This window comes from Schistocerca piceifrons, chromosome 2 (assembly GCF_021461385.2).
Source record: "Schistocerca piceifrons isolate TAMUIC-IGC-003096 chromosome 2, iqSchPice1.1, whole genome shotgun sequence".
In the NCBI taxonomy this organism is placed as follows: Eukaryota; Metazoa; Arthropoda; class Insecta; order Orthoptera; family Acrididae; genus Schistocerca; species Schistocerca piceifrons.
In genome coordinates this window covers 257,145,096-257,172,917 of record NC_060139.1, presented here as the reverse complement: position 1 = coordinate 257,172,917, position 27,822 = coordinate 257,145,096, and the positions used below count along the sequence as shown (strand labels likewise).

Sequence of the window (27,822 nt, the reverse complement as noted above, 5' to 3'; positions counted from 1 at the left end):
CCTGCCGCAGGTAGACAAGTAGGACACGTATGTACCCCCTGGTAAAGGCCAGGCCCAGGGAGGGGTGGTTACCCAAGCTGGTACTTTCTGAACATGCCAGTTGGTCCCTCCGTCCATTTCTAGGGAGGTGTAATATGAGGTTTGGACAATCACCTAAGGTGGGAGTGCCCTCAGAGAGGGCCCCCACTATGAAGGAGTGCACCATCGGAGGCGCCAGTAATCATTGGGGATACTTTAGCAGTGGTTTCTTCTACTTATACAACTTCTGTCCACAAGAGAAAGCTAGATTAATCTCAGCCACAGAAAATTCGTCCATCAGAGCCAAAGTTCCTAGTTGTTTCTCGGTCTGATGAAGGTTAAGACTTCTCAGCAGTAAACCCCTATATTATTGAGAAAGGTGTTGACACAATCGCAGGTCCTGTGAAGTTTTGTTCCCAGTTACGAAATGGCACCTTGCTGTTAGAAACAGACAGTGCCCACCAGGCACAAAAATTGCTTTGAACTACACTGCTACACACCATCCCTGTCCGGATTGAAGCACACCACACTTTAAACTCATCGTGCAGGGTGGTTTATACAAGATCACTTAACGGATTATGAAACGAGGACATTCAAAGTTACCTGTCTGATCAGGGCTGTACATCAAGTAATGAAAAAGGTTGAAAAGAAATTGGTAACTACCCGCACTCACTTCTTGACGTTTGGCGGAGTTCAGCTTCCATCGAACATTAAAGCTGGATATGAGATAATTTCAGTTCGCCCTTACATTCCCAACCCTACGCCTTGCTGTCAGTTTCAGTGGTTTAATCATAGCAGCCAGTTGTGTTCCAATATGGCCAAATGTGTTACCTGTGGCAGCAATGCCCATGAGGGTGATTGTCTACCCCAATCCCCTCATTGCATCAACTGTATGAGCGACCAAGCTGGCTCCTCTAGAGATTGCCCTATGATGAATGAATTATTGGAGAAATCCGAGTGAAGGAAAAGGTGTCTACCTTTGCTACTCATAAGTTATTCATCAATAGAAAGCTGACTGTGCTCCCAGCAGGTAAATATAGCACTGTCCTCGCCTCTCCTCGACCTACTAAGGAGGTAGCCGCGCAGACTTGAGATCTCACCTTCAGCGCCACGGTCATTAGATCAGCCAGCCCAGAGATCGCCCATTCATCCTCTCCACTATCACCTGCTCACTCTCAGGCTCAACCATCATCGGCTCCTGCTAAATCACAGCCCCAAAATCGGACGCCTGGACTTCCAAAAAAAGACCCTACTCGTGAAGATTCTTTACGTACTCAGACCTCACAACCATCAACTCCTCCTTCATCTCAACGTCCTGCTTCCAAGGAGGCTCATAAGAAGAACAGTTCCTCTACTTCTCTGCCACAGCACTGTCTCTTCCACAGCACCACCCAGCAGTAGCCGCCCTCAGCCATCTTCCGTGTCACTGAGACGCACTGCTGGTGGCCGATCAACCAGCCGGTCACTGGTGGCAGAAGCTGCCCCCGAACAACCTGTGGATCAGGATCTTCTGCCCCTGGCTGAATGCCATTCCACACCATTGGCCACCAGCTCTCGGCATTCGCTGAGGTGACAGCAAATGTGGTGAGATTTTTCCCTTTTTCATCCACCTTATGTCAATCATCCATTGAAATAGCCATAAAATTTGCTCCAGTCAGGATGAACTGTCGATCCGCTTACAATCCTACTCCCCGGTCATATTCTGTCTTCAGGAAACAAAGCTACGTCTCCATGATCACTTTGTCTTCACTCATTTCCAATCAGTTCAGTTTGATCTCTCCTCTATTGCTGGCGTTCCGGCACATGGGGTCTTATGATTGTTGTCCATGATATCATCCATTATCACCCCATGCACTATTGATTGACCTCTGCCACCAAGACTCTGGAAGTTTTCCCAAGCCAATTAGACACTTTTCTCCTCTCTAGCAACATTTGATGACCATCAATTCTGGCCCAGCACCTCCCAGTTCCTTTATGGAACAAGGCATGCATTTTCCGCCATCATCCTATGGTGGCCAACTGTATCTGCTATAAGCAGTTACATGCGCGATAACGTCGCATAATATGTGACCGCAAGAAGGTAAGCTGGGATTTCATTGCCAGCTCCATTAATACCTGATCTCTGGGATAACTGTCGCGCAGGGTACCTTAGTGGACCTGGTCGCAATTGCTAACTCGTTGGGTCAACACTTTGCTGAGATATCGAGCTCTTCTAATTATCCACTAGCCTTTCTTCTGAAGAAATGGGGTAGCAGAAGAGCTACCTCTCAAAATCATGAAAGCTACAATGTCGTTTTTTCTATGCAGCAACTCGGACATGCACTCTCCTCCTCTCACTCTTCTGCTATGGGACCGGGTGGTATCCACGTCCAAATGTTGCTGCATCTATCATACCCTAGTCTGTGCTACCTCCTTTGACTTTGGGTCAACAGTACCTTTCCCAGAAGATGGCGGGAAGCTATCGTCGTTCCTGTTCCGAAACCTGGAAAGGACAAACATCTCCCCTCCAGCTATTGGCCAATCCCTCTCACGATTAGTGTTTGTAAGGTTTTGGATCATACGGTAAATCGCTGTTTAGGCTGGTGGCTGGAGTCCCAAAACCTTTTGACAACTGCCCAGTGGCGTTTCCAAAAGTATCATTCAGCAGTTGACCATCTTGTTGCTCTCTCCACTTATATCGTGAACAACTTTCTCAGGAAATGCCAAACAGTAGCTATATTTTTTGTTCTGGAGAGGGCCTACAATACCTGTCAGAGGACAGGCATCTTCCCATACTGTTCTCTTGGGGCTTTTGAGGTTGGCTACCCCATTTCATCTGCGAATTTATGAAAGAGTGCACATTTAAGTTGCAGGTGAACACTACTCTATCCCGTACTTTCACAAGAAAACAAGGTGTGCCAGGGCTCCGTGCTAAATGTTATACTGTTTGCCATTGCCATAAATCCAGTTATGGATTGTCTTCTTCCCAATTTTGCAATCTGCTACAGCTCCCAACAGACCAGCCTTCTTGAATGACGTCTTCAAGGATGTCTTGATCGCCTCCACTCATGGAGCATTGAAACCAGCTTCTGATTTTCTCCCAGTACAACCGTCTGTGTAAATTTTTGATGTTGTATGGAGTTTTATCCATCTTCCCTACATCTAGACCCTGTTGACCTTCCGTTTGCAGACATCGCCAAATTCGTGGGACTTACGTTTGACAGAAAACTGTGCTGGTCTTCCCACGTTTCCTATCTTTTGGCTCACTTTCCACAAACCCTCAACACCCCCCAAGGGGGTCCACAACTCTCTTGTGGATACGTGCGTAGCGAGCACGGGACCCCGAGCTAATGTGGCCTTCCTTCCTTTCCGGGCTGCATACCTTCCCTTTCCGCATCCTTCCCCATCCCCCATCTTCGCCCCCCCCCCTCACTTCTGGCTCTTTCCTTCCCTTTCTCCGCCTCTGGGAGTATGGTTTGTGCCTACGTCCGGAGACGGACGCTTGTAAATGTACCGCATTCTTCACCTTCCTTGCTTGTATGTCTTCATCCTTCCTTTGTCCTTCTCTTTTCCTTACCTCTTCTCCTTACCCTTTTCTCCACTGCGGCATTTGAGACCCCTCTTCTTTCCTTTCCCTTTCTCTTTCTTCCTCCCTGCGCGTGTCTGAAGGCCGACCCACGCACTTCCATGCGTAGCCAGTGACGGGGTAACGCGTAATTCCCTGCCCCGGGTAGACAGGTAGGACACGTACGTACCCCCTGGTAACGGCCAGGCCCAGGGAGGGGTGATTACCCGAGCTGATACCTTCCGAAAGTGCCGATTGGTCCCTCCGTCCGTTTGTCGGGAGGTGTGACCTGAGGTGTGAACAATCACCTAAGGCGGGAGTGCCCTCAGAGAGGGCCCCCACAAGGGAGGAGCGCGCCATCGGAGACGCCGGTAATCATGGGGGATTCTTCCGCAATGGTTTCCTCACCTTCCACTATGTCTGCTCACAAACGTAAGTTCACTGAGTCTCAGCCACAGTCAGTTCTTCCATCGTTGCCACAGTTCCTTGTTGTTTCTCGGTCTGACGAAGGTCACGACTTCTCCACGGTCAACCCTTTCATTATTCAGAAAGGTGTCGACGCAGTTGCAGGTCCTGTAAAGTCTTGTTCCAGATTACGGATTGGCACCCTGTTGTTAGAAACAGTCAGTGCCCTCCAGGCACAAAAATTGCTGCGTACCTCACTACTACACACCTGCCCTGTCCGGGTGGAACTGCACCGTACTTTAAATTCCTCGCGTGGAGTCGTTTATACACGCTCCCTCGATGGCTTGTCTGACGAAGAAATTCAGCACTACCTGTCTGACCAGGGCGTAACGGCTGTTCATAGGGTTATGAAAAGGGTTGACTCGAACATCATTCCAACCCGCACTGTCTTCTTGACATTTGACAAAGTTCAACTCCCATCGAAAATCAAAGCAGGCTATGAGATAATTTCCATTCGCCCTTACGTCCCAAACCCTATGCGTTGCTATCGGTGTCAGCGGTTCAATCACACCAGCCAGTCCTGTTCCAATCCGGCCAAATGTGTTACGTGTGGCAAGGATGCCCATGAGGGTGCTTGTCCACCTCCATCCCCTCACTGCATCAACTGCATGGGTGACCACGCTGCTTCCTCTCGAGATTGTCCCGTTTTTAAGGACGAAAAGCTCATCCAGGAAATTAGAGTAAAGGAAAAGGTGTCGACCTTTGCTGCTCGAAAATTATTCGCCAGTCAACAGCCCACCGTGCCTCAGAAAGGAAAATACAGCACTGTCCTTGCTTCTCCTCGGCCAACAAAGGAGGCGGCCACGCAGACTTGCGACCTCACCTTTAGTGCCACGGTCGTCAGATCGGCCAGCGCAAAGATCGCCCGTTCAACCTCACCACTTTCGCCTGCCCACTCTCTGGCTCACCCTTCGTCGGGTTCTGCTAAATCTCGAGCCCAAAAGTCAGACACCAAGACTTCGAAAAAAGAGCATACTCGTGAAGAGTTTTTACGTACGGCAACTTCCCAACCATCGGTTCCTCCTACCTCGAAACATCATACTTCCAAGAAGGCTACAAAGAAACCCAGTTCCTCTCCTTCTCCGCCAAGGCGTGTCCCATCTACAGCACCACCTGGTGGAAATCGCCCTCAGCCGTCTTCTGTGTCGCCGAGGCGCACTGCTGGCGGCCGATCAACCGGCCGATCGCTGGTGGCAGGAGCTGCTCCTGACCAACCTATGGATCAGGATCTTCTGCCTTCGGCTGAATGCCATTCCATGCTGTCGGTCGCAAGCTCAGAGCAGTCGTTGAGTTGACAGCGACCTTGGTCACATTCCTCCATTTTCTGTTCACCCTATGTCCATTATCCACTGGAATATCCGCGGTATTCGAGCCAATCGGGATGAATTGTCGATCCTCTTACGATCCTACTCACCAGTCATCTTCTGTCTTCAGGAAACAAAGCTGCGTCCCCATGACTGCTTTGTTCTCCCTCATTTTCAGTCCGTCCGATATGATCTCCCCTCTGTTGAAGGCACTCCAGCACATGGAGGACTCATGATTCTTCTCCATGAAACTCTCCATTATCACCCAATCCATTTAAACACTTCCTTCCAAGCTGTCGACGTCCGTCTTTCCCTTTCCGGATACACGTTCTCTCTTTGTACTGTATACATTCCATCGTCCACACCAATGGCACGAGCTGATCTCCTTCATCAGCTTCCACCCACATATTTGCTGGTTGGGGACTTCAATGCCCACCACCCGCTTTGGGGATCTCCACATCCTTGTCCACGTGGCTCACTATTGCTAGACGTCTTCCACCAAGCAGATCTAGTTTGCCTCAACACTGGGGTCCCTACATTTTTGTCAGCCTCCACGACAAATTTATCTCATTTGGACCTTGCGGTCGGTACTGTTCCGCTAGCTCGGCGCTTCGAATGGTTCGCCCTTGATGATACACACTCGAGTGACCACTTTCCACGTGTCCTTAGACTGCAGCCTCAACTGCCCTACATGCGCCCGCGACGCTGGAAGTTTGCCCAAGCCGATTGGACACTTTTTTCATCTCTTGCGACATTCGATGACCGTCTCTTTCCCAGCGTCGACGATGAGGTCACACATATTACCGACGTTATTCTTACAGCTGCGGAACATTCAATACCACACACCTCTGAATTGCCCCGGCGCCCCCCAGTTCCTTGGTGGAACGAGGCATGCCATGATGCAATACGTGAGCGGCGACGTGCTCTCCGCGTTTTCCGCCACCATCCTACTTTGGCCAACTGTATCCGCTATAAGCAGTTCCGAGCGTGATGCCGTCGTGTCATCCGCGATAGCAAGAGGGCAAGCTGGACATTCTTTATTAGCTCATTTAACACCTTCACTCCCTCCTCGGAAGTTTGGAGTCGGCTTCGACGGTTCTCAGGCGCGCCTAGTTTCTCCCCGGTCTCTGGGCTCACTGTCGCGCATGATACGTTAGTGGACCCCGTCGCAATTTCTAACTCATTGGGTCAGCACTTTGCTGAGATTTCGAGCTCTTCAAATTACCCGCCAGCGTTTCTCCCGAAGAAACGTGCAGCGGAAGTGCGACCTCTTGCTTTCTCCTCTCAAAATCGCGAAAGCTACAATACTGTTTTCTCCTTGCGGGAACTCCAACATGCACTCTCTTCTTCTCGCTCCTCCTCCCCAGGACCAGATGGTATCCACGTCCAAATGTTGCTGCATTTATCAACCCATAGTCTGCGTTACCTCCTTCGCCTTTATAATCGAATTTGGACCGACAGTACTTTTCCCAGACGATGGCGGGAAGCTATCGTCGTTCCTGTTCCGAAACCTGGAAAGGACGAACATCTCCCCTTTAGCTATCGCCCCATTTCTCTCACGAGTAGTGTCTGTAAGGTTTTGGAGCGTATGGTGAATTACCGTTTAGCTTGGTGGCTGGAATCCCGCAGTCTTTTAACACCTGCCCAATGCGGATTCCGAAAGCATCGTTCTGCAGTTGACCATCTTGTTGCTCTCTCCACTTATATCATGAACAATTTTCTCCGGAAACGCCAAACAGTAGCAATATTTGTGATCTGGAGAGAGCATACGATACCTGTTGGAGGACAGGCATCCTCTGCACACTGTTCTCTTGGGGCTTTCGAGGTCGGCTGCCCCTTTTTCTTCGCGAATTTATGGCAGAGCGCACATTTAGGGTGCGGGTGAACACTACTCTCTCCCGTACTTTCTCCCAAGAAAACGGGGTACCCCAGGGCTCCGTGCTGAGTGTTGTACTGTTTGCCATTGCCATCAATCCAATTATGGATTGTCTCCTTCCTGATGTCTCGGGCTCCCTCTTTGTGGACGATTTTGCGATCTACTACAGCTCTCAACGGACCAGCCTTCTTGAACGACGTCTTCAAGGATGTCTCGATCGCCTCCACTCTTGGAGCATTGAAACCGGCTTCCGTTTTTCTCCCAGTAAGACCGTTTGTGTTAATTTTTGGCGACGTAAGGAGTTTCTTCCGCCCTCCTTACATCTAGGTCCTGTCAACCTTCCGTTTTCGGACGTCGCTAAATTCTTGGGTCATATGTTTGACAGAAAACTGTGCTGGTCCTCCCACGTTTCCTATCTTTCGGCTCGCTGTCTGCGATCCCTTAACACCCTCCGTGTCCTGAATGGTACCTCCTGGGGAGCGGACCGAGTGGTCCTTCTCCGCCTCTATCGCGCCTTAGTGCGCTCGAAATTGGACTATGGAAGCATAGTCTCCTCCTCTGCTCGGCCGTCTATTCTTCGGCGTCTCGACTCTATCCACCACCATGGATTACGTTTAGTGTCTGGAGCTTTTTACACCAGCCCTGTGGAAAGCCTTTATGCTGAGACTGCTGAACCTCCGCTGTCCAATCGGCGAGCAGTCCTTCTGAGTCGTTATGCTAGCCATCTGTCTTCCATGCCTGCTAATCCAGCCCATGACATTTTTTTCGACGCCTCCTTTGATGTAGGATACGAAGGCCGCCCCTCCTCCCTACTACCACCGGGAGTCCGCTTCCGTCAACTGCTCCATTCTCTTTCATTCCGCTTTCCTAAAACCTTCTTGACAACTTGGGGTACAGCACCGCCTTGGCTCCGTCCCCGGATCTGCCTGCTCCGTGACCTTTGTCGATTTCCCAAGGATGGTACCCCTTCACTTGTTTATCGTCGGGCATTTGCTGGTCTATGTGCACAAATAACGGATGCCACATTTATTTACACCGACGGCTCGAAAACATCGTTAGGTGTAGGGAGTGCCTATATTGTTGGCGACACCCCAAATCACTTTCGGCTTCCCGACCAGTGTTCGGTTTATACTGCAGAGCTTTACGCTGTTCTCCAGGCTGTCCACTACATCCGCCGCCATCAGCGGATACAATACGTTATCTGCTCAGATTCTCTCAGCTCTCTCCTCAGTCTCCAAGCTCTTTATCCTGTGCACCCTCTGGTCCACCGGATTCAGGACTGTCTGCGCTTGCTCCACCTGGGGGGCGTCTCGGTGGCGTTCCTCTGGCTCCCGGGACACGTCGGTATCTGTGGAAATGAGGCGGCCGATATTGCAGCCAAGGCTGCAGTCTCTCTTCCTCGGCCAGCTATTCAATCGCTTCCCTTCGCCGATCTAAGGAGCGTTCTATGTCGACGAGTTGTTCATTTATGGCACACGCATTGGTCGACACTTAGTCATAATAAATTGCGGGACATAAAAGCTCTTCCTTATGCTTGGACCTCTTCCTCCCGAACGTGTCGTCGGGAGGAGGTAATTTTAACTAGACTCCGGATAGGGCACTGTCTTTTTAGCCATCGACATCTTTTAAGCGGCGATCCTCCCCCACTCTGTCCCCACTGCTCTCAGCTGTGGAGGGTAAGACACGTTTTAATTGAGTGCCCCTATTTTAATCCGTTACGCTCCCGTCTACAGCTATCGCCTGATATGTCGTCGATTTTAGCAGATGACACGCGCTCAGCTGACCGCGTTCTCAAGTTTATTAGTGCCAGTGAAATGACGTCAGTCATTTGAAGCTTTTTTTGGGGACAACCAACCCCTTTCTGTAGTGGATTTTTAAGCCTTCTTTCTGCTTTTAACTTCTCCAATTTTATGACTTTCGTTCCCATTGCTGCTGGTTTTCAATTTCGGTTTTTTACTGGTTCCTAAGTCACGACCGGGCGCTAATGACCATAGAAGTTTTGCGCCCTAAAACCAAAAACAAAAAAAAAAAAAAAAAAAAAAAAAAACCCTCAACACCCTCCGTGTTCTGAGTGGTACCTCCTGGGGAGTGAACCGAGTGGTCCTCCTCCACCTATATCGCGCCTTAGTGTGCTTGAAATTGGACTATGGAAGCATAGTTTACTCCTCTGCATGGCCGTCTATTCTTACGCATCTAGATTCTGTTCACCACCGTGGATTGCGTTTAGGGTCTGGAGCTTTTTACACTATCCCCATGGGCAGCCTTTACTCTGAGACTGCTGAACCTCTGCTGTCCAGTCGCCAAGTGCCCTTTTGAGTCACATCAGTGGCAAGCGTTAAATCTTTGCTTGGAAATCTGTGCCTTGGAAATGGATACTGATAGACATTTGCATGAGCATTAATGGTGGACTTAAATCCTCCCCAAATTATAAGTGATCCATTTGATTCCTTAACTACGACCATAGATGTAGCACAGCCCAATGGCTAGACGGTACTGGGAATATAATGCCCGTACTTTGCAGCCTATCTAGTCCAGCTCTAACTTGCCTGTGAACGGCAAAAGGGACTGGATGAGCTGTACAAAATGTGGGTGCTGTCGATTGTTTCAAGGATACGTGGTCCTAGGACCCTATTGCAAAACCTTATGTGGGTTGTGTTAACAGTTGTTTATACAGGATGTATCAAAAAGAATCATCCAGTTTTGCATATCTATATTTCTGAAACTAATAAGCATATACAATGAATTTTGTTTTTTGATGAGTAGAAAACTCAGTGTGTTTTTTCCCCCCAATATGCCCCCCCCCCCCCTTACATATGCACGGATATGTCAATGCGGTATTCAAATTGTTACCACATTGCTGCGAGCATGTCTTGAGTTACAGCTTCCACAGCTACTTTTATGCGACATCTCAGTTCATTCATTGTTGTTGGTAACAAACATAAACAGTGTCTTATTCCCCACAAGAAATAATCACCTACAGTGAAGTCCAGTTACCTTGGAGGCCAGTAATGTAAGGCTGAATCATTTGCTCCAGTGTGACTGATCCACCTTTCAGTAATCCTTTGATTTAAAAATTCCTCCACTTTGAGATGTCAGTATAGCTACCTAGTGGGAACTGTGTAAAACTTGAGAGTTAGCTCTTTCCAACAGTATGTTGTTCATGCACATATCTCAAATAACATAAAAGCTATGATTTTTTTAAAGTGCGGTGATTCATTTTGATACACCCTGTATTACACACATAATGTACCAAGTTCTGTGAATGGTACCACAGATTCAGCTGATTTGAAAGCCAAAAAGCGCAAAAGTGGCTAAGCCAAAACGTTAGAAGTGACTACTAGCAGTGGTATTTGCTGAGCTACATTTTTGTAATTTGCTTGAACTTCATTCTGACCCCACAATGGAATCAACTGGTCATTGTATGTCACCACTATGCACTGAGGGGACCTCAGCTGCAGGGAGTCAATGCACCAATAGGCTCCCTCATTAATGAGAGACACAGCCGTGCCTGTTTCTGACTATAAATTCACCATTGCTCCATTAATGTCCAGTTGCAACATGAGCCTGTGCATCCCGTCTGCTGCTGCTGCTATGGGCACCAGCAAGACAGTGAATAGTGCACTGACAGCTGATGTTGTCGATGTATGCCAGCCAAGACAGACAGTCACTAGGCATCCATGTTTGTGGCATGCATAACAGGTGACCTGACAGAAAGGTCAATGATGCCATTGATGCTGTGGGCCACAATCTGGACATGGTTTCATAGCACAAACATTTTTAGGACACTTTGACAACAACAGGAAGGAAACCGTTGCATGAGCCTCCCCTCGCTTTTAGGACATGCCAAGCACTTCTCTTTTTGCATATCTGCAGACGATGTTGGTGGTGGTTCACTAACTACCAACTCCCCTGTAACCGGACTGCTGGATCAGTAGGTACTTGGTAAATCAGATAGTGACATGACTGGAAGTTATCAGTTGATTGTAGAGCACAACAGTGACTAATACTACTAACAGTGTTGACGCCAGTAGAATTGTGGAACAGCCCCATCAGAAGACTTCAGAGATTTCACGCTAACTTCTCTATCAGGTGAAAGACGTATAATAACATTAAGGTTTAATGAGTTGACTTAAGATGCGCCACACTGTTTAAAGAAAAAATCGCCACTTGCCTACTAAGCATTGTAAGTCAGCAACCCATGCCACATATGTCTCCTTATGTTGCTTAACACATTGGTTAAATTTCAGGATGGTTGCAACTAAGCGGGTTGGTGAGTGTAATAGTTAGACAGCAAACCACAAAAATCAGAAAAGCTCGAACTACTGGGGCCCAAGAGTGGGCATACTTTCTGCACCACTCTGGCAGTCTGGATCAGTTACTTGACTTGCTTTCAGTGAAGAAGGGACTGTTGTTGGCTTTGCATCAGATGTAACAGCAATTACTGCTGTTGCTGTTGGAATTCTCATTGCTATTCATGCTGCTGCAGAAGTTCCCACTGTTTTTCATGCTGTTGCTGCATTTGTTGTTGCTGTTGTGGCTGCAACTGCTGCAGTCACAAATTCGGTCCCTGCTGCAGTGGAATAATTAGATGGTGAGAAAGTTCTTATTACACATTTCTATACTGCAGTCTATAGATAGAAGACAGTTTATGTCGACTCACACTGAAGGCAACAGAGAGACCAGCGGAACAAAATTTGGGTTGCTGATTTCGATGACGGCTAACCAGAAACAAATCCAGAGCATAGCAAAGTTATCTTAGCACACGGCATTAGTCCAGAAAGCAATCCAAATTAAAAACATAATACAGGCAGGGGCAAAACTCTACTGATCCAATGGCATGTAATTAATGCTTCAGCGAACTAATAAGGCTGACATTCAAGTGTTGGACCGCAGTATTTAAGGGTAGTCTTGAGTCCGTGGGTGGCTCCATGTGACGTGCTGGATGCATTGACACCTCAGCAGGAGCAACCTGCAGCTGGAACATGTAGCACAAGTAACTCTGATGTGTTCTCAGTATTGATATCGTGGCTGGGTGGTGAATCTGAACCACTGCTGGATACTAAAGCTACCCTTTCACAAAAAATTTGAGAACTCTGTAAACATTATTCGTCCTCCCGAAAGCTCTGATTGACTTCTAGTGATTACCATTCTCCCCCCCCCCCCCCCATAAGAAAATTACCACAGTGTTCTACAAGAAAGTAATTACTTCAGGATACTACGAGAGTCACTCCAAAAGAAATGCACATGATTATTTTTTTTTTCTAAATCCATCATTTATTCTACATGTTTGAAAGTTTTACAGTGTGGAGATACATCCTTTAGGAGCAATATTTTCATTTCTCCACATAATTTCCTTCCCTTTCAACTGCCTTACGCCATCTTGGAACCAGCACCTGTATACCCACACGGTAAAATTCTGGACCAACCTGTTGTAGCCACTGTTTGGCAGCATGCACGAGGGAGTCATCATCTTCAAACCTTGTTCCATGAAGAGAGTCTTTCAGTTTCCCAAAGAGATGATAGTCGTCACATGGAGCCAGGTCAGGACTGTAAGGTAGGTGTTTCAGTATTGTCCATCCGAGTTTTGCGATCGCTTCCATGGTTTTTTGACTGACACGTGGCCATGCATTGTCGTGCAACAGCAAAACATCCTGCTTTTGCCGACGTGGTCGAACGCGACTCAGTCAAGCTTGAAGTTTCTTCAGTGTCGTCACATATGCATCAGAATTTATGGTGGTTCCACTTGGCATGATGTCCACAAGGAAGAGTCCTTCGGAATCGAAAAGCGCCGTAGCCATAACTTTTCCAGCAGAAGGTGTGGTTTTGAATTTTTTTTTTTTCTTTGGGTGAATTTGCATGATGCCACTCCATTGATTGCCTCTTCGTCTCTGGTGGTGAAAAATGATGGAGCCATGTTTCATTACTGGTCACAATTCTTCCAAGAAATTCATCTCCACCATTCTCGTACTGTTCCAAAAGTTCACTGCATACCATTTTTCTTGTTTCTTTGTGAGCCACTGTCAACATCCTGGGAACTCACCTGGCACAATCCTTTTTTAACGCCAACACTTTCAGTATCGTACCCGCTTTCATCACGCAACCTGCTTGCCCACCGACTAACTGTACTGCGATCGACAGCAGCATCTCCATACACCATTTTCAACCTCTTGTGGATGCTTCCCACTGTCTCGTTTTCACAGCACAGGAATTCTATGACAGCATGTTGCTTCTGACGAATGTCAAATGTAGCAGCCATCTTGAAGACATGCTGTGACGGTGTCACCGGTGTCACTCACGGGAACAGGTTGAACTAAGTTTGAAAACAATCGGGAAGGATATATCTACACACTGTAAAACTTTCACACATGCAGAATGAAAACTGTATTTTTACAAAAATAGTGAGTGACCCTCGTATCAAATAATATTTAAAGTTACACTGATGCAGTGTCCTAGAATAAGGATGTAAAGAAGTGCCATAATAATGCAGGAAGTTGCATCTTTAATGTATGAATTTTTACACGTGACTCCTTATATATTGCTTATTGTGTTTTCCTTTCTTATGGTGTTTCGACTGCTGCCATCAGTTGATCAGAACTTATAACGCAAAACCAAGTGCTGTGTCAGCTACAATAAAACCTGTGCCTAACCGTAGACGACATACTGCTTTGGCGTTGTTTGAACTGTAACTTAGTTTTGTATTCTGAGTTCTGATCAAATGATGGCAGGAGTCAAAACATCTTAAGAAATGAAAGTATGTTAATATAAACGGAATCGTGCATAAAAATTCACATTGATCATAGACTTACTCAAAAGAGTTCACTGCTTTCATAATTTAATATGTATGGTGAAAAATTGTTGCACATGCTACACAGTCATTAATAATGTAATGTAAATTACACTGGTGGAATAAAGTAGGGTATTTTATAGTATTGGCTTTTCATTATGAATTTCAAAGCATCTTGTTTGATGCATACATATTGATATATTTGAACAGCTATGGAAACTACCTATTGACACAAGTGGTTACTTGCATCGAGTGCAAGAACTGAAAGGAGTGCTCCTAGCACATTGTGCTGATGAAGTTTTGCGTCAGCATTGTAAAATTCCACTTTATAATGCAGGAGCAAGGAGGGGGAGGAGGAGAGGACGAAGACGGAGAAGACAATGTGGAAGCTGCGGAGGCGGACGGAGATGAGACGGATGAGGAGATAAGCAGCATCCTCGAGGAGATGAGCCGCCTGGCCAGCAGCAGTGGGCTCTCGCATGAAGGTCAGCAGCTGCTCTCTGCTTGTGACAGTGTTGCTCGTGCAGTTTATATGGTTATTCAGCTTAATCTGAAATAGTAATACTGTTTCATTCTTCTGTTAGGTTTTTATTTCTCATTAATAGCCAAGAGTGAATAGCTGTTATTTTTCACTTTTTTACCCCCTTTTTATACCTACGTGTCAGTGTATTGCAATCACTAAAAGCCACATCTACTTTATTTTTTTATATTTAAGTAGAGGTCCCCATGTATATGAACAATGCTTGCTCAGTATGCTATAATTTAAACATCTGCCTACTGCGAGAGAAACGTGGTAGCGGTATCAGAGTGCTGCTGTGTCATGGTAATTGTCGAACACTGTTGTAGTTAGAAATATTTATTTACATTCATGGATGGTATGTTTTATTGGACTAACATGTAAACACACTTACAACTGCGATATATTTGCACATTTTCATAATACAAGTACAGACCAGATCATCTTCTGCTGAATCTTTTTTGTGCAACACTACAAAGCAAATAAAAACAAAGAGAATTTAATCTCATTCTTTACAGCACAGATTTTTAAAATAATACATGAAATAAAATCTCGAGATTCTTGCCACGTTGGTTCGGAGTTCAGAAGGCATATACTCTTTTCCATCTTCTAGTAGAGTTGACTTTGTTTTTATTCTCACTACTGGTTGTATTCATCGAACATCATTACATGACCTCTAGCACAATGTAACTGATATACATTAATGTATGTGGGCTATCACAGTAAGATCTTACAGTGGTAGCTACATATCCTTAGTGTGTGTGTGTGTGTGTGTGTGTGTGTGTGTGTGTGTGTGTGTGTGTGATGACGATCGATGAACACAATTGGCAATGGAAATTTAAGCTTTTCTTAAACAGCAGCAGATGTAGTGATTTACAATACACCTACAAATTATTTTTGACTGCCATTTTCTAGGTATACAGTTAAACATTAAATATGGCGGAAGCTGCCAGCACAGTTGTCACTGAAGTGTTGAATAAGCTGTGTTCTGGTAACACTATTCAACACAACAGAAAGTTAGTTGTATAGAAAGTGTATAAGCACCAAGCAAAAAGGTGGGAATTTAAGGAAATGGGACCTGGATAAACTGAAAGAACCAGAAGTTGTAGATAGTTTCAGAGAGAGCATTAGGGAACCATTGACTAGAACAGGGGAAAGAAATACAGTAGAAGAAGAATGGATAGCTTTGAGAGGTGAAACAGTGAAGGCAGCAGAGGATCAAGTAGGTAAAAAGATGAGGGCTAATAGAAATCCTTGGGTAACAGAAGAGATAATGAATTTAATTGATGAAAGGAGAAAATATAAAAATGCAGTAAATGAAGCAGGTGAAAAGGAATACAAACGTCTCAAAAATGAGATCGACTCGAAGTGCAAAATGGCTAAGCAAGGTTGGCTAGGGGACAATAGTAAGGATGTAGAAGCATGTATCACTAGGAGTAAGATAGATACTGCCTACAGGAAAATTAAAGAGACCTTTGGAGAAAAGGGAACCAATTGTATGAATATCAAGAGCTCATATGGAAACCCAGTTCTAAGCAAAGAAGGGAAAGCAGAAAGGTGGAAGGAGTATATAGAGGGTCTATACAAGGGCAATGTACTTCAGGACAATATTACGGAAATGGAAGAGGATGTAGATGAAGATGAAATGGGAGATACGATACTGCGTGAAAAGTTTGACAGAGCACTGAAAGACCTGAGTCGAAACAAGGCCCTGGGAGTAGACAACATTCCATTAGAAATACTGATAGCCTTGAGAGCCAGCCCTGACAGAATTCTACCATCTGGTGAGCAAGATGTTTCAGACAGGTGAAATACCCTCAGATTTCAAGAAGAATATAATAATTCCAATCCAAAGAAAGCAGGTGCTGACAGGTGTGAAAATTGCCAAACTATCAGTTTAATAAGTCACGGCTGCAAAATACTAACATGAGTTCTTTACAGACGAATGGAAAAACTGGTAGAAGCCAACCTCAGGGAAGATCAGTTTGGGCTCCGTAGAAATGTTGGGACACTTGATGTAATACTGACCCTATGACTTATCTTAGAAGATAGTTTAAGGAAAGGCAAACCTACGTTTCTAGCATTTGTAGACATAGAGAAAGCTTTTGACAATGTTGACTGGAATACTATCTGTCAAATTCTGAAGGTGGCAGGGTCAAATACAGTGAGCAAAAGTCTATTTACAATTTTTACAGAAACCAGGCTGTAGTTATAAGAGTTGAGGGGCATCAAAGGGAAGCAGTGGTTGGCATGGGAGTGAGACAGGGTTGTAACCTCTCCCCGATGTTATTCAGTCTGTATATTGAGCAAGCAGTAAAGGAAACAAAAGAAAAATTTGGAGTAGGAAGTAAAATCGACGGAGAAGAAATAAAAACTTTGAGGTTTGCCAATGACGTTGTAATTCTGTCAGAGACAGCAAAGGATCTGGAAGAGCAGTTGAACAGAATGGACAGTGTCTTGAAAGGAGAATATAACATCAACAAAATCAAGACGAGGCTAATGAAATGTAGTCGAACTAAATCAGGTGATGCTGAGGGAATTAGTTTAGGAAATGAGACACTTAAAGGAATAAAGGAGTTTCGCTATTTGGGGAGCAAAATAACTGATGATGGTCAAAGTAGAGAGGATATAAAATGTAGACTGGCAATGGCAAGGAAAGTGTTTCTGAGGAAGAGAAATTGATAACATTGATTAGAGATTTATGTGTCAGGAAGTCATTTCTGAAAGTATTTGTATGGGCTGTAGCCTTGTATGGAAGTGAAACATGGATGAAAAATAGTTTAGACAAGAAGAGAATAGAAGTTTTTGAAATGTGGTGCTGCAGAAGAATGCTGAAGATTAGATGGGTAGGTCACATAACTAATGAGGAGGTACTGAATAGAATTGGGGAGAAGAGAAATTTGTGGCACAACTTGACTAGAAGAAGGGATCGGTTGGTAAGACATGTTCTGAGGCATCAAGGGATCACCAATTTAGTATTGAGGGGCAGTGTGGAGGGTAAAAATCTTAGAGGGAGACCAAGAGATGAATACACTAAGCAGATTCAGAAGGATGTAGGTTGCAGTAGGTACTGGGAGATGAAGAAGCTTGCACATGATGAGTAGCATGGAGAGCTGCATCAAACCAGTCTCAGGACTTAAGACCACAACAGCAACAATAAGCACCATACAGGGAGCTGCTCTATATGGTGCTGATGAACTCCAGTTAACTAATTTACTACCTACTTGTTGGGTTCAGCAGTGTTACCAGAACACAGCATATTCAACACTTCTGTGACAACTTCGCTTGCAGGTTTGCACCGTATTTAATGCTTAGTTGTGTAAGCACCATGTAGAGAGTAGCTCTATATGGTGCTGACAAACTACAGTTAACTAACTTTGTACCTATCTATAGACATATGCTATTTTTTTATTGTTCGCAGAATTTCATTGTAATTGTCTTGTGTATTTCTCTTCAATTCTCATTTTAATAGAAATGTTGCTAAAGCCTTTGCTGATACATCAGAGGTGACAACAAGCATTTAGTTAGGAACTGGTGATGGTCAAGTCCATTAATTTGTGTTGAATGTGCCTTAGTGAATTAAGGACATTACATGACAGCCTAAGTGTCACATGCCCATTGAGTTTTCATCTCTTCTTTTAATTTTTGGTTTCTTCTGAGTACCTAGTCATGGCAGCAGGACACATCATTTAAAGAAACATTTAAATCAATTTCCAACAATGATTTTTATTTCAGTATTTTCAAAATAAAAAATAAATACTGAGCTGAGGAAAGAGAATTTTTACATACATGTAAACAGGAAATGAGTAGATGGAAGATAGTGGAAGAGCATGTAGGAATCAATGGAATGTATCAGTGATATTTGGATTGTGACAGTCGAATACATGTTAGAAACTGAGTTACCATCTTCAAGATGTGGTAGCACTAGATTTAGGATGTAGGACCTAAATTACTCAGATGGGTAAACTTGCATCAAGATCTGTGATATGTTTACAGTAACAGGTTGTTATGTGTGATCTGTGTAGTATGTTTGTCTGTTGCCATGCATTTTGTTTAACAGCTTGGCAGTGCTGATGCAAATAAAGTAAGGACGTACACTTCATACGCCAGGCAGTTCCAGCACTGTCCCATCTGACACGGACACCAGCGAGCACCCTTCAGATTGCCTGTAGGCAGACACAGGTAGTGTAGGCGACTTGCCAGACACTCCTGTTGCACACATTTTGCACACACATAAGACCTGCTAGTCCAACCCCAGCCGCCTGAGCTCAATCAGTGGAATAAGACTGTTAACTCTACAGTGTCTGTGAGGTTGTCCACATGTCAGCTGCTTGTCCAACACTACTCACCTGCACCCATGCCAATCGGCTGCTTACGGCTGGGCACGCGAGCTGGAACAGACTCCCATGAGAGTTCATAGGGGATTCTTCCACTGATTCTGTGTGTGTTGCAAGTATTGCAGTTCAACTATGTGATACTTGCAGGATGCATACATTGGGACCACACATGTAGATACAAGGCATTGAGTAAGTTGACATAAACTTACTAATTATGGTATTCCAACGTTGCAGTTCTATGATATGAACAAACTGTGTCCACTGATGACTATGCCATATTAAATTTATGTGATATGCGACTTTCTACGTGAACCTGTTATGAACAGGTGTCCATATCCATCACTACTTTTTACTGTAACCCGAGATCAGAACCAGACACTATGTTCTAAGGGTGGATGAGCAGATAGCAAGTGGGCAGGGATGGGGTAAACAATTTAGAAAAATTTAAAAACGAGACTTTAATTTATTGATGAAAAGCAGCTATAGTCTTACAGGAAGAGGAGCTGATAGAAATGTGATGGAGAACTGTTAATGGTTTTAGGTGTCACATCTGAAGTTCAGTAAAGTTAGTGATGCATTGTAGATGTCTGAAAACAAGGCTCACCACAGAGAGCAGGGACAGAGCAAATACTCGCAGGAAGTGGCCTGGTAAAGATCAGCAAACTGAAAGAGCTGTCTGCTAGATTTTTTCTCAGGAGAGCTTGGAGGCCTTTCACTTGTGATGTGCGTCACATACTTCTCGATAGATCTTCACACAAACTGGTCGTTCAGTGCTAGGTGCAACCAAAGTGGCTTCGTTTAATAACCATGTGTCATATGTTGAAACTGCACTGTGGCATTTTCCACTCGGAGGAGGAAAAGTTCCTTTTTTCCAAGACGTGAATTACAAAAGGAAAATACAGAAAATGTTATGTTCTCTTGGAAGACTACTTAATAGGTCCACACAGCTAATGCTGAATAAAATATTCACTTAACCTAAACAGGCTGTTTGAAAATGATTGTGTGTTTCTCTGCATAATGTTGAGTGTATCAAAGGAATGTTACTTCAAGAAAACTAAAATTTTTTGAACAAAATTTCTTGCCATCACCTACCTCCAGAAAGCAGAATATTGCTACTTGCAATAGGAATATACATAACACATGATGCTATCCTAGCTTTCAGAACTAATAGTTCATCTGGAAGCAGAGGAGTAGGTTGGGAAGTTTAAAAAGGAAGGACAGGTTACTCAGACCCCAGGATCAGAAGATGCCAAGTTTTGACCTGGCCCTCAAAATGGATAGGGTCTACATCTACATCTTTGATCCTGGGGTGTGTGTGACCTAACCTTTCTTTTTATCTCTGCTACATACTCGTCTTTGCTTCTTGATGAAAAATTATTAGTTCCAAAAGCTAGGATAGTGTTTTGTTTATGTCTGTCAGCTGTGCTAACATTGTTCCTCCAGAAAATATGCATATGTATTTCGTTATTGTGTTTGGTTGTAAAATGAAAGAGAGAGAGAGGGGGGGGGGGGGGGAGAAAGAGAAAAAGAGAGAGAGAGAGAGCAAAGCAAAGCCCAGTGCCGAGATGCAGGTTCTTTGATTTATCTGAGAGGGCTGTCAATCTTAGTATATGTGCCCATTAATTATTGTCAGTATAATGTGCCCTCTCTCCATGAGGCACCACTCATATATTTGATGATCAAGAACTTCTCACCACCAACTCTCACTTCCCAAGTCCAGCCAAATAGTGGTAATGGAAAATTACTTCCATCATAAAGATCTGAATCAGTTTCCTCCTGGTTGAGAGCTAGTTGTGCATACTGATGTGTGCTTCAAAGACAGATTTCCATTTTCATAAACATATGATTAATCTATTAATCCACATAATACTGTCATTAAGATTGAATTAGGCTTTCTCAAGTTGAATGAAAATATTGGTTTCTATAATTATTGAAACTGAGCCATTTTCATGAGACATTTGTTATGCAATTACGTGTCATTTCACCATCATGAGCACCTACAGTGCTGGTCTTATAACATAGCTCCCATTACAAGTGGGCTCCTAAATTTTGTGTTCTTTTGGAAGTTGTTACAGGTGTGATCAAATCTGTAGCTGGAATTTCAAAGCATTTTTGGGTTTATTATTCTTTCTACTTCAAACACGAATATTTTCTTATTGCTAGTGTTGAAACTGAATACACAGATGAAACTTCAGTTTAAAAGTGTTTACTGCAAAATTCAAATACGGGGTGGTTTGATAAGTCTGGTAAAAAATCAAGAAAAAGTTCGTTTCATAAACAACTCATCGTACACCTCAACATAGCCTCCTTTGAGGAATGTGCATTTGGTCCAGCGATCCTTCCACTTTTTCACCTATCGAAAAAATTGGTTCTGTCAAACCCTGCAAAATATGTCAACTGCAACTCTTGCTTCCTCATGATGAAAACTTGTTCCCAGCAAGGTAAAATTTCAAGGTAGAGAACAAACGAAGTTGCTTGGGTCTGAGTCTGGTGAATAGGGTGGATGAGGATTCAGTTCAAAGCCCAGTTCACAAGCTTTCACCATTGTTATCTCTGATATGTAGAATTGTCTATTATCCTGGTGAAATGGCACTTTTTTCCATGACAAACCTGGTCTTTTTTCAGCCTACGCAAGTTTCAAATGATCCAACAATGATGCATGATAGGGTGCAGTTATGGTTCTGCCTTTTAACAAGTAGTCTATGACAATTATTCCTTGGGGATTCCAAAAAACAGTCGCCAACATCATCACCTTACCAGCTGACAAAATGGTCTTTTCCTTCTTCAGTGCACTTTCACCAGCCTTTGTCCATTATTTTGACTGCTGTTTTGACTCTGGTGTGTACTGATGGAGCCAGGTTTCATCAGAAGTCAGAAATTGGCACAAAAGGTCATGCGGAATGTGATTAAACATCACCAGACATTTTGCAGAAATGTTGTGCTGGGTGTGCTTTTGGTTGACTGTGAGCAATTGTGACACCCACATCACACACAGCTTCTTCATAGCCAATTTTTTGTACCGAATATTCTGCACTCACTCCGTTTAGATGCTGACAGTCTCAGCAATCAGACGCATTTTTATTTGGCAGCCTTGCATTACCATTTTGTCAGTGGTTTCCTTTGTGGTGACCTCAGTTGGATGGCTGGAGTGTGCTTTGTCTTTGGTGCTTGTCCATCCATTTTTAAATTCATTAATCCAAAAGTGAATGGTGTTCAGTGATGGCACAGAGTCCGCTTGAAGTTCATCCAGTTCTATTTTGATTTGTGTGGCAGTCCAATCCTTCAAATGAAATTTACCAGATTTATCAAACCCTTGTACATAACCAGACTCATGTTCTTTCTGTTTAAATTTCTTTTATAGCTAATTTACAGTAATAACTCTTGTAATACTTTGTCTATACAAAATCCAGTTTCAGTTTCATAATTCGCTGATCAAACTGGATCAGTTAATCTTCATTGTCCTTTGTCTCGATCTCATACTTACTTGGGGTCATATCGGTTACGGTTGTTATCGAATTTGGCATTGTTGATGTTAGAGGGTGACTGGATGCCCTTCCTGCTGCCACACCTCATTTGTATACCACAATAGTCTGCGTGCAGTGGTGTCTATGTGAAAGTGTGCAAACATTATCTAAATGTTGGCGAATTGTGCAACTGAGCTGCGGGATGTGGCTACCACCCACACATTCATGTAGTCGGATGTGGAAACTGTCAAGACTGCATCCAGACTGGCTGGCACACCAGCCCTCATAGTTAATCCGCCAGGTAGATTTGCTCTGCAACCAGCACGCCTGCCCAAATCCCAGAAGCAGGATGGTGACATGCACAGCTTTCCAGGCAGGTTAAATAAATTGTTTTATATACTTGACAATAACATTTGTTTAATTTTTATTTTTCCATTTTTCTAGTGTTTTTCTGTGTTTTTATCTCCTCTAATGTCAAAAACTACCATCTCCTTGGCAGACTGCAGGGTGATTTGCAACTTCTATGAAGACGAAGACATTGTCTTGCTAGCAGTTGACAAATGCAATGTAACAGTGCTGTTATGATCAGCTGACTTCTTGCAGAAGATTGAGATGCAATTACGAGACCCAGCTTACAAGCCAGAAGGAAAGAATCCTATACCATATATGACTAGGAAGACCTTGTCACTCCTAAACAGCTCGGGAATGAACAGGGATGTAGTCAGAAGGCTGCACCCCAGAGCCCTGATACCACACAGCTACATGCCCGCCCCCCCCCCCCCCCCCCCCCAAAGATACACAAGAAGAGGGAGTTACACTATGTCCAGTAGTTGACGTGATAGTCACCAACATATGAAATAGCTAGATACCTGTCACAGTTACTAAAACCTCTTGTGGCTTACTGCACACACCATGTCAAAAACTCAAGTGAATTTGTGAAGTTGCTTCAGGGAATACATCTGGACAAGGGTGATGTCAGTTTCGATATCATGTCAGTACTACTAGAGGACTGCTTGACATTACTCGGGAACCATTTTGTCGAAGATACTATGGAACTTTTCCAACAGACACTTCCTACCACCTACTTCCAATGTGCTAGAAAGTTCTACCAGCAGTTAGATGGAGTTGCCATGGAATCCCCCCACATCCCTTGCATGAGGCATTGCAAACCTGTATAAGGTACACTTTGAGGAAACTACTCTCAAAACCACATGTCTGAAACCAATTGCTTGAAACCAAAGGCATTCTACTGATATGTGGCCGACACATATGTGATTTGGCCACATGGTGGAGCGAAACCTGCACAAATTTCTTGACCAGCTTAAAAGCAAACACGCCAATGTAAAGTTCTCCATGGAGCTGGAAGAAAACAGATGCCTGACTTTCGTCAATATCTTGATGAGGCACGCTCGGCTGTTCTGTCGCTAGAAAAAAACACACACATGGTCCTGTACGTAAATGCCAGTAGCTGCCACCATCCAACACAACACCAACCTGTGCTCACCAACATGGTGCACAGAGCTTGAGACATGTAACAAGGGCAGTCTACCCACCAAGTTGCAGCATTTGAGGAAAATCTTTCGCAAGAACAGCAACTTGGAGAAGCAGATAAGATGTGCTCTCCAGCCGTGCAAGAAGAAGAAAGATGACAATCCAAAAGAAGATATAAAGTGTCTAGCAACAACATTAAAATCATTTTCTGCTGGTTGATTAAAATCAAAAATGTTTGGCTCTGTGTGAGACAACCTAGGACTATGAACACCTGGTGTTGGCAGCATCATTTGCAAATGTGGCTTGCAGTATATTGGCCAGACACAGTGGTGTATTTCACAGTGCCGCTCAGAACATGTGAGAAGTGTTCACCTCAGACAAACAGGCAAATCTGCAGTGGCAAAGCACAGTGTGAACGAAGGTCATATGCTTGATTTTGAACAGACAGAGGCATTGGGTCACACGAACAGGTTCTGGAATTCGATCCTCAAAGTGGCAGTGGAGATACTGGTCCATGATGATCTTGTCAACTGGGACAGCAGTTTCCAACTGAGCTCTACATGGGGCACAGCACTAACAAAAATACGTCAAGAGTGCTCTGATGTGAAAGCGACAAAGGCAGCGCATGGAATAGACAGGCAGCACCAGGACGCAATGCCAGGACCACCCTCCAACATGCTAAGGGTCTCCTCCTCCACTGTCCGCAATGGTGTCAAAGGATAAACTTTTGATGAAAATAGGTATGAGCAGTTTCCCCATCAGTCACCATAAACAAATGGCTGTATTTAAACAGCAAATTTATTAGGCAGCCAAGATATGGTTTCTGTTCATTATCACTTTTTTCATGGCATTGGAAAAATGTTTTGTATGGAAAATATACTCAAAGAAGTGAATTGAAATGAGCATTTGGCGTCATTGGCTAGGAGACCGCCTTGGTGCATGTCTTATTACATTTGACGCCACATTGGGCGACCTGCATGCCGGATGGGGATGAAATGAAGAAGACAACACAACACCCAGTCCATGAGCGGAGAAAATCTCCAACCCAGCCGGGAATCGAACCCAGGACCATACGCCAGCAATCCGTCACGCTGACCACTCAGCTATTGGGGTGGACAAAGAAGTAAAGACTTGTGGTAAGTGATTAGTGTCTTTCCCATGGGCCTGACAACAGAAGAGCATAAAGGATACAGAAAGAGGTTATGTAATATGGTCTGTCCGAATTCACAGTAGTGATTGTGTGTAAAAATAGCAAATTTATGTAATAATTGTGTATAAAGATTGTGTGCAGCAATATTTTCATCCAAAAGTCTCTGCTGGATATGCTTGCAACTATAAAATTTGTGCTATGTTTCAGAAGTCACTGTTGTAAGATCTATTGAATAAGAACTATTTTGCAGTTGAGAGCTTAAATGAAACTACATTGGTGTGCAAAACCTAAGGACAAAAGTAACTTTTGCATGATGTGGCACTGCCAAGTAACATAGCTTGATACAATGTGGACGATACATGGAAAGAACTGCTACAGTATGGTGCAGAAGATAACTAAAAGAAATAAGCTGTGAGGCCAACTGAAATAACACTCTTATTCAAAGACAATAAATACATTGAAGTCACCACAATTTATGGTGGTCTCCTTGACATTACAAAAGGTGGAACATTGTTCTTAATCAGGTCTGTGATCACCATGGACGGCAATGCATGTTCTGCAATGTGCTCTGCTGCTGACCGCAAGGTTGGTAAAGAGGTTTTGGACCCTCCATTTCTCCACCAGCACAGTTAAGAATTGTTGGATGGTTGTTGCTACATCTATAACTACGTCCATACTCTGGAGACCACCGTGAAGTGCGTGACAGACGGTACATTCCATTGTATCAGTAATTAGATTTTCTTCCCAGTCTAATCACTTATGTAGTGCAGGAAGAATGATTGTTTGAATTTCTCTGTACGTACTGTAATTATTCTGCTCTTGTCCTCATGATCCGTATGTGAACAATATGTAGTAGGTTGTAGGATATTCCTAGAGTCAACATTTAAAGCTGCATCTTGAAAGTTTGATAGTCCATGTGGATGTGCTGGAACACATCTCCCCACCACATCCCACACATGCACAGTGGGATTTAAGACTGGAAAGGGGGGAGGGGGGTGTTGCAGGCCAGTCCATTCTCCAAATATTCTCTCATTCCAAAAGCTCCTTCACCTGCACCCTTCAATGCATTTGCTCATTTCCATCCATAAAAATGAAATTGGGACCAAATGCACTCCTGAAAAGATGCGCATGGGAAAGGAATATAGTATCACAATCATGTTGACTGGTGAGTGTACCATGTTAAAAGATTTGAAGGTCATTATGCCCATGCATCATTATGCCTCCCCACACCATAACAGCTGGACCACCAAAACAATCAGTTCAACAATATTCCTCATTGCATTAAATGTTCCTGCCTGTCGTCATATGACAGTACATCCACTCAGATTGAATCTGCTCTCACTGAGGAGAGCACACGACTGCACTCTTGTTGATCCAGTCCCTACGTTCTTGGTATCATCGCAAATAGTGCTTATGATGGATGGAGGTCAACAGAACACAATGTACTTGACATCAGGCAAAGAGACCACCCCAAAGCAGTCGCCGCTCCACTGTGGAGCGTGAGATTGTGTGCTTGCAGTCTTGTTAGATGTGCTTACGATTACACCCACTGTTTCACATGGATCCCCTCTTGCCTGTTGCACAATGTAGCTCTGATCTGCTGCTGTAGTTGACCATGCTTGGCCACCTCTTCTCCTTTGAGCAGCAGTGCCTGTAGTTCAGAACACTTGCCATGTGCATGAAACAGTGCTGTGAACAATAACAAATTCATGGGCTCCACTCATCACACGTCATTCTTTTTCCAGTTTTTTGATGATTCTTTCCCATGTGAAGTTATCCAAATGCCTCTGGGTCGTGTTGTGATGAAGAACACTACCACAGTGCACCGTAACTGCTTGCTGATTGACACACACAGCCTTCTTCAGTTCCTTCAGCTGCCTCATGTTGTGGGGCCAGCCCCATTTGGTGCTAATCATGCTGAACTCATGCCATGTGCTGTCCAACCTTCTATGCATGACTGGGAGACCTCTCGTAACATGCTGCCACACTTACATTAATTTCCACTGGATATTTCATATGTTATGTTACTTTATCTATCTCATCCTTCAATTTAAACAATGGAAAATCCAGGATGGAATGCAACAATATTATGAAAAGGAAAGTTACTACTCGCCATATAGCGGAGATGCTGAGCCACAGATAGGCAAAACAAAAACATTGTCACAATATAAGCTTTCGGCCAATAAGGTGACAGACGTGCACGCTCGCTCGCGCGCACACACACACACACACACACACACACACACACACACACACACACACACACAACTTTACACCCATGATTGCAGGAGCTGATGCCACACTGCCCACTACCCTTCCCACCCCTCCCACAGTGGTATTCTGCCGTCCACCAAATCTACACAATACACTCGTCCATCCCTACACAACCCATGCTCCCAATCCCTTACTTCATGGCTCATATCCCTGTAACAGACCTAGATGCAAGACCTGTTCCATACATTCTCCCACCACCACCTACTCCAGTCTAGTCACAAACATCACCTATCCCATCAAAGGCAGGGTTACCTGTAAAACCAATCATGCAATCTACAAGCTAAGCTGCAGCCACTGTGCTGCTCTCTATGTGAGCATGACAACCAACAAGCTGTCTGTCTGCATGAATGGCTACTAACAAACAGTGACCAAGAAACAAGTGGACCACCCAGTTGCTGAGCACGCTGCCCAACATGACATCCTTCATTTCAGTGACTGCTTCGTGGCCTGTGACATATGGATCCTTCCCAATGACACTAGCTTTTATGAAAGGCGTCTACGTTCCCACAGCCCTCCTGGCCTCAATCTTCATTAGTCATTTTTCTAACCCATCCAGCCCCTTCCCTGTTCCCATTCTAGCACACAGACTCATTCCACC

General features: G+C 44.3%; 1 protein-coding gene across 1 annotated transcript in view; it reads left to right on the top strand.

Annotated features, from left to right (window-relative positions):
* The window catches only part of LOC124777146 (centrosomal protein of 162 kDa), a 197,929-nt gene that overhangs the window by 27,489 nt on the left and 142,618 nt on the right, over nt 1-27,822 (top strand). The window contains exon 3 of the mRNA XM_047252446.1: nt 14,329-14,476. Coding sequence (XP_047108402.1) covers nt 14,329-14,476 — 148 coding nt within the window. The remainder of the gene's footprint in view (nt 1-14,328; nt 14,477-27,822) is intronic.